The sequence below is a fragment of the Hibiscus syriacus genome, unplaced genomic scaffold (assembly GCF_006381635.1).
Source record: "Hibiscus syriacus cultivar Baekdansim isolate YM2019G1 unplaced genomic scaffold, ASM638163v2 tig00111402_pilon, whole genome shotgun sequence".
Classification (NCBI taxonomy): Eukaryota; Viridiplantae; Streptophyta; class Magnoliopsida; order Malvales; family Malvaceae; genus Hibiscus; species Hibiscus syriacus.
Genome location: NW_024063082.1, coordinates 2,408,413 through 2,421,807, shown reverse-complemented (window position 1 = coordinate 2,421,807; position 13,395 = coordinate 2,408,413). Strand labels below are relative to the sequence as shown.

The 13,395-nt window shown below is 32.7% G+C and overlaps 1 protein-coding gene across 1 annotated transcript; it reads left to right on the top strand.

Moving 5' to 3' along the window:
- Positions 1 to 262: 262 nt before the first annotated feature.
- On the top strand, positions 263 to 2,042 carry LOC120162235 (calmodulin-7-like). The gene is made up of 2 exons (XM_039172408.1): positions 263 to 408; positions 1,628 to 2,042. Exons 1-2 carry the CDS (start codon positions 333 to 335, stop codon positions 1,999 to 2,001), a joined length of 450 nt encoding a protein of 149 aa, XP_039028339.1. The 5' UTR covers positions 263 to 332; the 3' UTR covers positions 2,002 to 2,042.
- Positions 2,043 to 13,395: the final 11,353 nt, after the last annotated feature.

Sequence of the window (13,395 nt, the reverse complement as noted above, 5' to 3'; positions counted from 1 at the left end):
TGAGCTTAAATCCATGTCTTAATAAAAAAAATTATCACTCACGATAATAATATTCATCTTTGATATTGACCGTTGACAAATATAATATTAGATGTTTCGTGTTTAGAGAGAGCAAACAATGATTTTCAAACGAGAGAGAGAGAGAAATGAGCAAATGCTAGCGGATGAGAGACAATTAGAAGCCTTAATTTGTGTTGGGCCTAACTTTGGGCCCATTATATAAGCCTTACCATCCCCATTTCTCCACATTCAACCTCGCACGTTGTCTTCATTTTTCTCCGCGAATTTTCTCCTATCCAAACGCCAGCTTTCCGAGAGGGAAGAAAGAAAAAATGACAGATCAGCTTACCGACGACCAGATCTCTGAGTTCAAAGAGGCCTTTAGCCTTTTTGACAAGGACGGCGATGGTCCCTTATCTTTCTCTTTCAATTTACTCCTCGATGTTTTTAAAAAAAATATTTTTAACAATTTTATAATGCATGTTGTCCTTCGATTCAGCCCCGACTCGCAGATCTAAGCCTGTTTTTCTTTTTGGATGCATAATTTGATATTTAAGTCGTTTTTTTCGTTGGTTTAATTTTTGCGATCTTTTAATTTTTGTGATTTGAATGATATGACTTACCTACGTTTCCAATATGAATTTGTGAGCCCTTTTCATCTTGTTTTATGATTTCGTTTCTTTAATCTCTTTTAATGCTTTAAGTGTTTCTTTCTCTCGTCTCATTGGTTTCATTAATTTGACGTGTCAGGATTTGTATTCTGTTCTTCTATTTGGTGATTTGTAGCATGCTTCATGTTTGATATTTTGCTTTGATTTGCTTTTTTTTTACATAATCATATTATTTGAAGCTTATTGATTCTGAACCATTATTTTCAACATATACTGCAGTATATTTTCTTCATTAGTATTTTATTATACATGGGTATTGATGGTAAATTCATCGACTCATTGTTCCATCTTGAAAATCAACCTCTACGTGTCTATTTAATGTGCTTGAAGCTTAATACGTATGTAGTATAATACTCATGAAAATTCAAGACTCGGGAATGACATGGATAGGTTTTTGAGCAATTATTTGTTTCATAGTTATTATCTTATCTACCAATGATCAAATTTGGATGTCTGTGAATTCGGACCCTTATGGTGTTGTTCTGGTAATTTGATATTGAATTCATTGCCTCTGAATACATTGATATCTTTTTGTTTATCTTTTGTCACATTGAAAACATGTTTACTATCTTGTTTGGCCATGTAAGTCTTCATGAAGTATCTTGGCAGACATTTACGGCACGTAGAAGTTTGAAAATAGTCAGCAATCTTTCCGACTGTTCTTTTTTTACTTGTAGTTTCCGTATCCGGTTTCTCGTTCCAATTCATTTTTGGGCATGAGTAAACTGGGTATGGCTCTCCGACAATCTCAAAACTTGGAAAAATTTGAATATATCTTGTGCTGGACACATTTCTGATACTTACTCGAGCCAGAGTAACATAGTATTGCTGTGCCTTTTTGCCAGTAGCAGTTCATCTTTTTTTTTCATCTGCCCAAATTTATTTATTGGCGTTGATTGTTTGATTACCAATATTGTAGTATTCTATTGTTGCATTTATTCTTATCCTTGCTGTAGGGTGCATTACTACCAAGGAGCTGGGAACTGTAATGCGATCGCTTGGGCAGAACCCTACTGAGGCAGAACTTCAAGATATGATTAATGAAGTTGATGCGGATGGAAATGGGACCATCGATTTTCCCGAATTCCTTAACCTGATGGCAAGGAAGATGAAGGATACTGATTCGGAAGAGGAACTTAAAGAGGCATTCAGGGTGTTTGACAAGGACCAGAATGGTTTCATATCTGCCGCCGAGCTTCGTCATGTAATGACAAATCTTGGTGAGAAGCTTACGGATGAGGAGGTTGATGAGATGATCCGTGAAGCTGACGTCGATGGTGATGGACAGATAAACTATGAGGAGTTTGTCAAAGTCATGATGGCCAAGTAAGACTCTTTATCTAACCGTAATCCGGATCCTAAACCGATGAAGATTGAAAAGAACAAGGCTATTAATTTGCTAAGATTTTTATGTTCTCATTAGGACATCTATTTTTTTGTTGTTGTGGGTTTCGTCTTTACATTTGCCTTGTTTTGTTCATTAGTATCTATCATTTACATTTGATTGTCAATTGATCGTCAAATGATAACTTTTTTAATTATTTTTCTCATGTTTAATATTCTAAAAGGAACTGTTTTTTTAAATATAGGTTCATTAATTTTAAATATTTTTTCGTGGACAGTTAATTGTTCAATTATATTTCATCATAATAAAACGAGATAAAAGTGATATATGATAATTAAATTGTTTATTTAATATTTAAGTGTACAACATGAATCAAGTGACTTCGGTAGTAAATGAATTGTTTTTATTTCTTGAGTTTTTGGGTTCGAGCACTAGTAATATTGGGTATGATCGTTCAATGTTAAATGATTGAGAATTATCTTTGAATAAATATTATCTTATACTTACCTCAAATTAATTAAATATACATGGTAATATGATAATTAAATTGTTTATAGATGATTAACTTTGTAAAAAAATAATTTTACATGTAAAAATATTTCTATATTTATGTTTACACATACCTTAACAAATTTAAAATTAAACTTCGTTTGAGTCTTTATATGATTGACATTTTAATTCAACCGCTACGTTGATCGATTCAATTGATATTTTTATGCAAGAAATAATTGAAATCGCTCTAATATATTTTTTAGGAAACGTTCTGATATCTTATATAATCGTAGTATTGAGAATTGTGGAGGTATACAATGAAGGACGGTGATAATAGTATTTGTTTCTTTCCGTGTAAAGATGAGAATTTCAATGATTATAAGCGTCTGCTGAGAAGTAATTCTTTTCCCTAGAAAATAAAAGAAGTAATCTTTATCTTCAAAGAAAAGAAGAAAACTCTTTGCATATTAAAGAAAAAATCATGCTTACATGGACTGTTATTGTTTTAAAGATTCTGAAACCAAACCATTATGGTTATAGGATTCACTAATTAAAAAAAATTCTAAGCATAAATATTATTTTAAAATCATAACCCCAAATTTATTTGTTTGTTGACGGTAACTATCGGATATTGATTAATTATTGATAAAAAAAACTTCGGTAAATGTAATTGATATATTGTTATATTATTATTAGAGTATAACAAGAATATTGCCTTTTAGCATCATATATTTAATAATTATAAATTTATTATATCAAATAAATTAGTTGAATTTCTTATTTAATTGAAACTAAATATATATAAATAAAAGTTTTATTTTACGTAAAATTCAAATCTCAAAATTTTAAGACCTAAACTAAGCCTAACACATTAAATTTTAAATTTTAAATAAAACTTATATCACTAAAATAAAGGGTAAAGTACACAAATGGTCCCATGATTATAAGATATTATTTTGTTGAGTCTTCCAACTATTAAAAATTACAAAATAGTCTCCGACTATAGTCCATCGACTATTAAAAGTTAAAAAAATAAATGGCTGACTATTCATTATGTTTCAAACTCGTCATTTTTCTTTTAAAAAAATTAACAATAATCTGAATTGGATGTTAACCTGATGAATAAGATATGATAAAATTTGATCTCATAATCTCAAATGACTATCATAGCTCAAATGACCGTGGAAAAGGACGAATTTGAAACATAATAAATAGATGAGTGATCCTTTTGTTACTTTAAATAGTCGGAGATTCAATAAAATAATATTCTATAGTCAGGATCATTTGTATAGTTTACCCTAAAATAAATAAGTTTATAAACATTTTAGTTTATAGTATATCAGATAATTTCCTATTAATAATACATAATATATTATTTTTTATATAAAAGGCCGGTCAAAATTGAAATTTAGGCCTGTAAATGAACTGAACGTTCAACGAACCGTTCGTGAACCGTGCGGCGGGAAGTTCGTTTATGTGCGTTTATTTATTAAATGAACAAACATGAACAAGATTTTGTGTTCGTTTAATTAAATGAACGAACATGAACATAGGTCTCGTTCGTTCATTTACGTTTGTGAACGTTCGGTTATGTTCATACGGTTATGTTCGTTTATGTTCGTTCGGTTATGTTCGTTTATGTTCATTCATTTATGTTTAACCCAATCTTCTTAAATCAATTTTGGTGACCAATTTGTAAGTATCTTAAATATATTAATTAATCTGATATTCTGATGACTAACTCCATAATTAACCCAATTTTATTTGGAGATTAAATCCAATAATTTAACCTTGAGGCACCTCGCACCTATATTCATTTTCCCCATTTTTTTCCCAAACCCTAGTGTTCACTGGAGAGTGGAGACGATCGTTGAAAACTTCAAAATAAGTTATATTATAGTGCAATCTGAAGTTTTACAGGTCTGTTTTCATCTCTTTCTATGTTTTATTTGGCTTAATAGTTGATATGTAAAGTTATTGCGGGTATCTTCACATCTAAAACTCAAGAAAACATCATACTTCTTTCTAGAAATAGATGGGAAGATAAAGGTAACAATCGGAAGTATATGAGTATCAGTAAAGAGAAAAATATATAGAATTTGCCAGAAAACAAAACAAATGTTTCTATGCAATTTCTGAAAAAGAGTGTAATTGTAACATCTTTAATACCGGGTTAGTGACTAAATTGTAAGGTTTCAAAATTTGGTGATTTAAATTAGAATAATTGAGTGGTTTAAAAACTTATATGAGAAATGAGGTGTAAGATCAAATTGAAAAGAATGAGGAATGAAAGGATAGTATGGTCATTTGTAAAGAAAAGAAAAAAAATATAATAATAATATATGATATATATATATACACGTGGAAGGAAGGAAACAAAGCTTAGAGGTTTCCAGAGTTCCCTTCTTTTTCTTCTTCTTCTTCTTCACGTGTGAAGCCAAGCAAAGGTGAGTTTTCACTTGAGCTGATTATGTGCTGAAATTTAAGTTTAGTTTTGATTATTAGATGCTAAGTAAGATTAAGGAAAGATTAATTTGCTTTAAAACAACAAAATGAAGAGTTTATGAGGATTTAAAGATTTGAAGTTTTTGAATGAAATATCGAAATAAAGTTTATATTGAGAATTGAAAGTTGAATTTGACTTGTCATCAAGTTAATTAAGGGATAGGAAGTGTTAGAATAGGAATTTGAACATGTTGCAAAACTAGTATAATTTTTGCAATTACATAGGAATGACTAGATTTGAAGTTAAAGAAGTGATTAGTGAATAGAAATAAGTTTAAGTATGTGTATTAAAGTTAGGAGTATTAAAGGAAGTGAAATAGGAAGGTTTAAGCTGAAATAAGGTGATTTTCGAGCTCAAAATGGGATTTCTGGGCTAGGGGAATCGGTACCCATTCAAGGGGAATCGATTCCCCTCAAACGAATATGAATTCCAGAATGCTAGAGGGGAATCGATACCCCCAGGGGGGGAACCGATTCCCCCATAATGAAAAAAAAAAAGAAGAAAGAAGAGAGACTAAACTATTAATCCCTTAAATTGGTAGGATATTAGAGGTTAATTTCAAGACTTAGGCATCTGATAATTATCTTGAAAATTATGCTTATGTAGTTATTGAACGTGACTTTGCTTCAAAGTAAACGAAGGGTTAGAATTGATTCAATTCAAACAAGGCTAAGGTGAGTGCATGTGCATAACAGGATTATGTTAGTATATTCAGTTTTAGAACTGCGATAAGTCTAGATTTAATATCTTGATACATGATTCATTCAATATTATTAAATATGATATGAATTCATACCATATACATTATGGGATATACTATGCAGATTGTGGGAAGTCTATGTTCCATATTAGAGCTTATATATGAATGAGTTACGAGATATCTATATTAGGTATATGAAGTGTGTGTGCTATGTTGTTATGGTTTATATGTATGAATGAGAATATGTATTGACATGTTACAATATATATATATATATTATATGAGTTGTGTAAATATGTAGATAAATGTGTTAAATATGTGAAATAGTTAAAATGATCAATATGATTTCATAAGAATATGAAATAAGAAGTATGAAAAGGACATAAGAAAGAATATGAAATATACAGAATATGAATATGAAATCATATGAGGGATGACATGTATGTAATGGTTATATGAAAATGTATAGGTAATAAGATGATCATATGAACATGTGATAAAGAGCTATAGAAAAAGAAAAAATGTGATATGATGTATGAATATGTAATAAGGTAAAAGACAATGCCATGATATGAGTTATGAGAACTGTAAGTATAGTTGGTATGCCAAGAGTCAAAGAACTACCTATGTCTTTCGAGACATATGGACAGTATACCTATGTTCTAAGGAACATATGGATAGTTTACCTAGGTTCTTCGGGACCTCTGGACACTTACCGAGGATCTTTATGACCTCTGGACAGTTACCGAGGATCTTTATGACCTCTGGACAGTTACCGAGGATCTTTATGACCTCTGGACAGTTACCGAGGATCTTTATGACCTCTGGACAGTTACCGAGGATCTTTATGACCTCTAGACAGTTACCGAGGATCTTTATGACCTCTGGACAGTTACCGAGGATCTTTATGACCTCTGGACAGTTACCGAGGATCTTTATGACCTCTGGACAGTTACCGAGGATCTTTATGACCTCTGGACAGTTACCGAGGATCTTTATGACCTCTGGACAGTTACCGAGGATCTTTATGACCTCTGGATAGGTCCTTCGGAAAATTCATGGAGCTGTGGGGACAGCATACGTGTGCACAATCTCATAATACTCGTATACCTTGGGTTCTCAATAGTGTATATGGGCTTAAATAAGACATAACGAGGATGTATATAGTTGTATCCTAATATGGTATTATTACGATTTATATTGGCTCATATGTGGTATAATAAATGATGATATGATAATATAATTGTGTTTGGATAGTAGACGACATGTTTATATTTTAATAATTCTTTATTATGTAATTATGCCTCACTAAGTCTATGACTTAGCGTGTAAGTGTTTTTACACGTAGGTTTCGAAGAGCATGAGAATCAAGAATAGGAATTTGCAGATCAACCTATCTCTACTCAGCGATCAGATCAGAAGTAAAGTCACAGTAGGTATTTTGTTGTATGTAGTGTGTTGGCATGTAAGAACAGTGTTAGTTCAAATGCTCTGATTAGTTTTGTCTTGTTTTGGTTAACTCGTGTGCAGTGACAATGTTATTTTAATAAAAGTTTTAAATTTCATTGGTTTTCGTTAAAAGATTAAAGTTTGAAAAGTCAATGTGACACCTCAGACTTGTATCCGGGTCGGATACGGGTTGAGGGTGTTACATTTAATGGTATCAGAGCTACGGTTTAGTCGATTCTCGGTATAAACCGGAGTCCATAGTGTCTTAAAAAGTGTTCATGCCAACACAGTAGTAAGAACTTCTGATCTGATACGAATAATGAGTATGTTGTTTAGCTGATAGAAATGTTTGGTTACCTCTTATTAGATGTCCGGACAAGATAGCTCTCGGGGTGAAGCGAGAGATGATAGATTAGCTGAAAGTAGTAATTCACCTGCCCTGGCCAGGCAAGGTGAAGGACAGGCACCCTCTGGAGTGCCTGTACAAGATCAAAATGTATTTTTCAGGACGTTGGGCACTATTTTGACACGTTTCCAAACTCCTGCATCCTCAACGCAGAGGATTAATATAGCCAAAGAGTTAAAGGGATTAGGAGCTCCAGAGTTCAAAGGTGAAGCCGAAGAAGGTCCTGTTGTTGCGGACCTTTGGCTTAATGATGTAAAGATCATGTTAGAGGGACTCCAGTGCTCTGATATGGAGAAACTAGATGGGATGGTCTCTTTGCTCCGTGGGCAAGCGAGAATCTGGTGGACGAATGTTATTCATAGGATGCCAAATGATCAGAAAACATGGTATTTGTTTTTAGAAGAGTTTAAGCACAAGTATATATGAGATCAGTTCATCCGGGAAATGAAGCAAGAATTCTTGAATTTGAAACAACTGAATCGCACTGTGTATGAATATGAGTGTGAATTCAACAAGTTAAGTCGATTCGCGGTTGAATTGATTCGGACAGAGAAAGAAGCATGTGAGTGGTTTGTTGAAGGACTACGACCAAGGCTAAAAGAGATGTTGATTGTTTTGAATTTGTCCTCATTTCAGGAAGTAGTAAATCGTGCTAAAGCTCTAGAAAGAGCTCAGAACGAGCGGTTTGGGGATCAGAAAGCTCAATCTTCCAAAAGAACGGGGGCTTCGTCGAGCTCTGTACCACCCAAGAGAGGTAGAGATTCTGGGTTCCAATACCAAGTAAGGTCTGAATCAGTGGTATCCTCTGCTAGAGGATCAAATCAGATGAGAGCTAGACAGACTCAATTAGGAAAGTCTGGTGATGGAAGAGCACAACAGAGACACTGTCAGATTTGTGAGAGATATCATGGTGGGGCATGTAGAGTTGAATCTGGAGCCTGTTTTCGATGTGGGGAAATAGGACATTTCCTGAGAGATTGTCCACTGGGGACAGGAAAGCCTGTGCAGTCGGAGCGATCTGCTTCGATATCCCAGAGAGGACGGGGTAGAGGTAGAGGAAGAAGTCAGACAGAATTTTCTACTCAACAGGAAATGCGCTCTACGGCTAGAGTATATAATCTCAATATCAGTGAAGACAATGAGGATCCAGAGATAATAGCAGGTATCTTCTATTGTACAGTAAATGCTTTATGATATTAGTTGATATGAGCTTGTATAACCATATAAGAGTAGAAAATGGGTAAGAGAATTGAGAATTTAGTTAGAAGTCATTTTTTTTAGAAATAGTGTAGTGACAATTCCATTAATGTACAGTACTAAAGTAAACAAGATATGTTAGAAGTATTACATTCGAATTCAGGGAATTTAATTCTCTGTTAATCTAATGGAGATATTTCTCAAGGGATAAGTAAGGAGATAGTGATTTATAAAGGAGTATATATAGGGAATTAAATGAAAAAGGGGTGTAAAGTGTGAATTATAAGTTGATAGGGGGTAAGGAAATGGTAGATAATGTTATGAAAAGATTGATTGATTTCGTAGAGTATACGTTTAATAACATTTGAAGAGGTTAGGGTTGTATTCTGAGTTATAGAATGATGGAATAAGAGATTGGGTATGGTTATAAGGTAATTAGAAATGGATTGGGTTCTTTGGGAAGTGAAAGCAAATCATTTATTACAAATTGCAATGGGATAAAGTAGAGAAGGAGCATGAGAACATTGAAAGATATGTTCTTATCGATATGTGTAATGAAAATTCGAGGACGAATTTTCTTTAAAGGAGGAGAGATTTGTAACATCCTTAATACCGGGTTAGTGACTAAATTGTAAGGTTTCAAAATTTGGTGATTTAAATTAGAATAATTGAGTGGTTTAAAGACTTATATGAGAAATGAGGTGTAAGATCAAATTGAAAAGAATGAGGAATGAAAGGATAGTATGGTCATTTGTAAAGAAAAGAAAAAAAATATAATAATAATATATGATATATATATATACACGTGGAAGGAAGGAAACAAAGCTTAGAGGTTTCCAGAGTTCCCTTCTTTTTCTTCTTCTTCTTCACGTGTGAAGCCAAGCAAAGGTGAGTTTTCACTTGAGCTGATTATGTGCTGAAATTTAAGTTTAGTTTTGATTATTAGATGCTAAGTAAGATTAAGGAAAGATTAATTTGCTTTAAAACAACAAAATGAAGAGTTTATGAGGATTTAAAGATTTGAAGTTTTTGAATGAAATATCGAAATAAAGTTTATATTGAGAATTGAAAGTTGAATTTGACTTGTCATCAAGTTAATTAAGGGATAGAAAGTGTTAGAATAGGAATTTGAACATGTTGCAAAACTAGTATAATTTTTGCAATTACATAGGAATGACTAGATTTGAAGTTAAAGAAGTGATTAGTGAATAGAAATAAGTTTAAGTATGTGTATTAAAGTTAGGAGTATTAAAGGAAGTGAAATAGGAAGGTTTAAGCTGAAATAAGGTGATTTTCGAGCTCAAAATGAGATTTCTGGGCTAGGGGAATCGGTACCCATTCAAGGGGAATCGATTCCCCCTCAAACGAATATGAATTCCAGAATGCTAGAGGGGAATCGATACCCCCAGGGGGGGGAACCGATTCCCCCATAATGAAAAAAAAAGAAGAAAAAATAGAGACTAAACTATTAATCCCTTAAATTGGTAGGATATTAGAGGTTAATTTCAAGACTTGGGCATCTGATAATTATCTTGAAAATTATGCTTATGTAGTTATTGAACGTGACTTTGCTTCAAAGTAAACGAAGGGTTAGAATTGATTCAATTCAAACAAGGCTAAGGTGAGTGCATGTGCATAACAGGATTATGTTAGTATATTCAGTTTTAGAACTGCGATAAGTCTAGATTTAATATCTTGATACATGATTCATTCAATATTATTAAATATGATATGAATTCATACCATATACATTATGGGATATACTATGCAGATTGTGGGAAGTCTATGTTCCATATTAGAGCTTATATATGAATGAGTTACGAGATATCTATATTAGGTATATGAAGTGTGTGTGCTATGTTGTTATGGTTTATATGTATGAATGAGAATATGTATTGACATGTTACAATATATATATATATATATATATATATTATATGAGTTGTGTAAATATGTAGATAAATGTGTTAAATATGTGAAATAGTTAAAATGATCAATATGATTTCATAAGAATATGAAATAAGAAGTATGAAAAGGACATAAGAAAGAATATGAAATATATAGAATATGAATATGAAATCATATGAGGGATGACATGTATGTAATGGTTATATGAAAAGGTATAGGTAATAAGATGATCATATGAACATGTGATAAAGAGCTATAGAAAAAGAAAAAATGTGATATGATGTATGAATATGTAATAAGGTAAAAGACAATGCCATGATATGAGTTATGAGAACTGTAAGTATAGTTGGTATGCCAAGAGTCAAAGAACTACCTATGTCTTTCGAGACATAACGACAGTATACCTATGTTCTAAGGAACATATGGATAGTTTACCTAGGTTCTTCGGGACCTCTGGACAGTTACCGAGGATCTTTATGACCTCTGGACAGTTACCGAGGATCTTTATGACCTCTGGACAGTTACCGAGGATCTTTATGACCTCTGGACAGTTACCGAGGATCTTTATGACCTCTGGACAGTTACCGATGATCTTTATGACCTCTGGACAGTTACCGAGGATCTTTATGACCTCTGGACAGTTACCGAGGATCTTTATGACCTCTGGACAGTTACCGAGGATCTTTATGACCTCTGGACAGTTACCGAGGATCTTTATGACCTCTGGATAGGTCCTTCGGAAAATTCATGGAGCTGTGGGGACAGCATACGTGTGCACAATCTCATAATACTCGTATACCTTGGGTTCTCAATAGTGTATATGGGCTTAAATAAGACATAACGAGGATGTATATAGTTGTATCCTAATATGGTATTATTACGATTTATATTGGCTCATATGTGGTATAATAAATGATTGTATGATAATATAATTGTGTTTGGATAGTAGACGACATGTTTATATTTTAATAATTCTTTATTATGTAATTATGCCTCACTAAGTCTATGACTTAGCGTGTAAGTGTTTTTACACGTAGGTTTCGAAGAACAGGAGAATCAAGAATAGGAATTTGCAGATCAACCTATCTCTACTCAGCGATCAGATCAGAAGTAAAGTCACAGTAGGTATTTTGTTGTATGTAGTGTGTTGGCATGTAAGAACAGTGTTAGTTCAAATGCTCTGATTAGTTTTGTCTTGTTTTGGTTAACTCGTGTGCAGTGACAATGTTATTTTAATAAAAGTTTTAAATTTCATTGGTTTTCGTTAAAAGATTAAAGTTTGAAAAGTCAATGTGACACCTCAGACTTGTATCCGGGTCGGATACGGGTTGAGGGTGTTACAGTAATAGCGGAAGTAATGGGTTTTTCAGGAAGAACCCATTAATAAGTAGAAAATACATTTTGACAATGAACTTTTGTTTTCATAGTTCTTGTGTGACCTTTAGTTGTGGAATAGACTTTAGGTACGTTAAAATTTTGAATGGTGGTTTAGCAATAATATCAGTTACTATATATAGCATCGAAGGGATTTCAGATCTATGTTATTACCTTGTAGTCCAATTTGTACCGTTCGAAATCTTCATGCAGTTAAATTTTCTACTCTGCCAACGGAAAAGACCATTATTAACAAACCTCACTAAAGTCTGACATTAATGTTACAAAATTTTTAGCCGACGAATTTATTAGAATAAAGTAGTGGAAAATGATTGTCCATATTTAACCATGGACCACTAAGATAAATGTTGTAGCGTTAAATTAAAGTCGTGTGAATCATTTATTATCTTTAAAAGATTGATCGAAATATTTGATATCTTTAAACATTTCATCACTGCTAATAAGCTCTTACGCTATTTATCGCTGTAGATTTGGTTGATTTGCATTGTCAACTATTTTTCATGAAAGAACAATGGAATGTGGGGTATCCAACGTTTATGTTCGTGTTCATTTATATTCATGTTCGTTTATGTTCGTGTTCGTTTATGTTCGTTTATTTATTAAATGAACGAACATGAACAAGTTATATTCTTTAATAAACGAACATGAACAAAAAAAAAATTTGTTCGTTTATGTTCGTGTTCGTTTATGTTCGTGAACATACCTCAGTTCGTGTGCGTTCGGTTCGTTTACAGACCTACTGAAATTTAAGTGAAGACAACTAGACAAGGAGGATACATATATATATATCCAAGGAGTGAATAGAGATTTGTATTTCCTTTCTTCTAATTTTATTTTTTATATTTGTGTTTTGTTTTTAAAGAAAAGCAAGATTACAAACAAGAAAAAAAAACGCAAAATTCTTGAAACTCCCACTCGAATTTTTCCTCAATTCATCGAATCCAAAACACTAAACTTTTAAAGAATCATCCCGATGAAAAATAGAGCAACATCGCCGTGGAGATGTGGCGGCAGTATGTGGTACGTTTTCTATCTTTGAATTTTCTTTAACGAAATGTTCAGAATCGAATGAATACATGCTACGGAAGAAGCGATTGGTATAAGCTAAATAATTTAATTGATTGAAAATCAATAACTGCTCTGTATAAAAAAAAAAGTAGAGTTTTGATTTTAATTTGTGAAAAAAAAGCAAGTAGTGGCCAAAGAACAAGGCACATGGTTCATATTCTTGAAGAAATGAGACCTTTATCTTGTGAAAAAAAAATATTCGTCTTAAATGTTGCAGGGTCTCGTGGAACCTCTTTTTATACGGAAAGAGGACCTGAT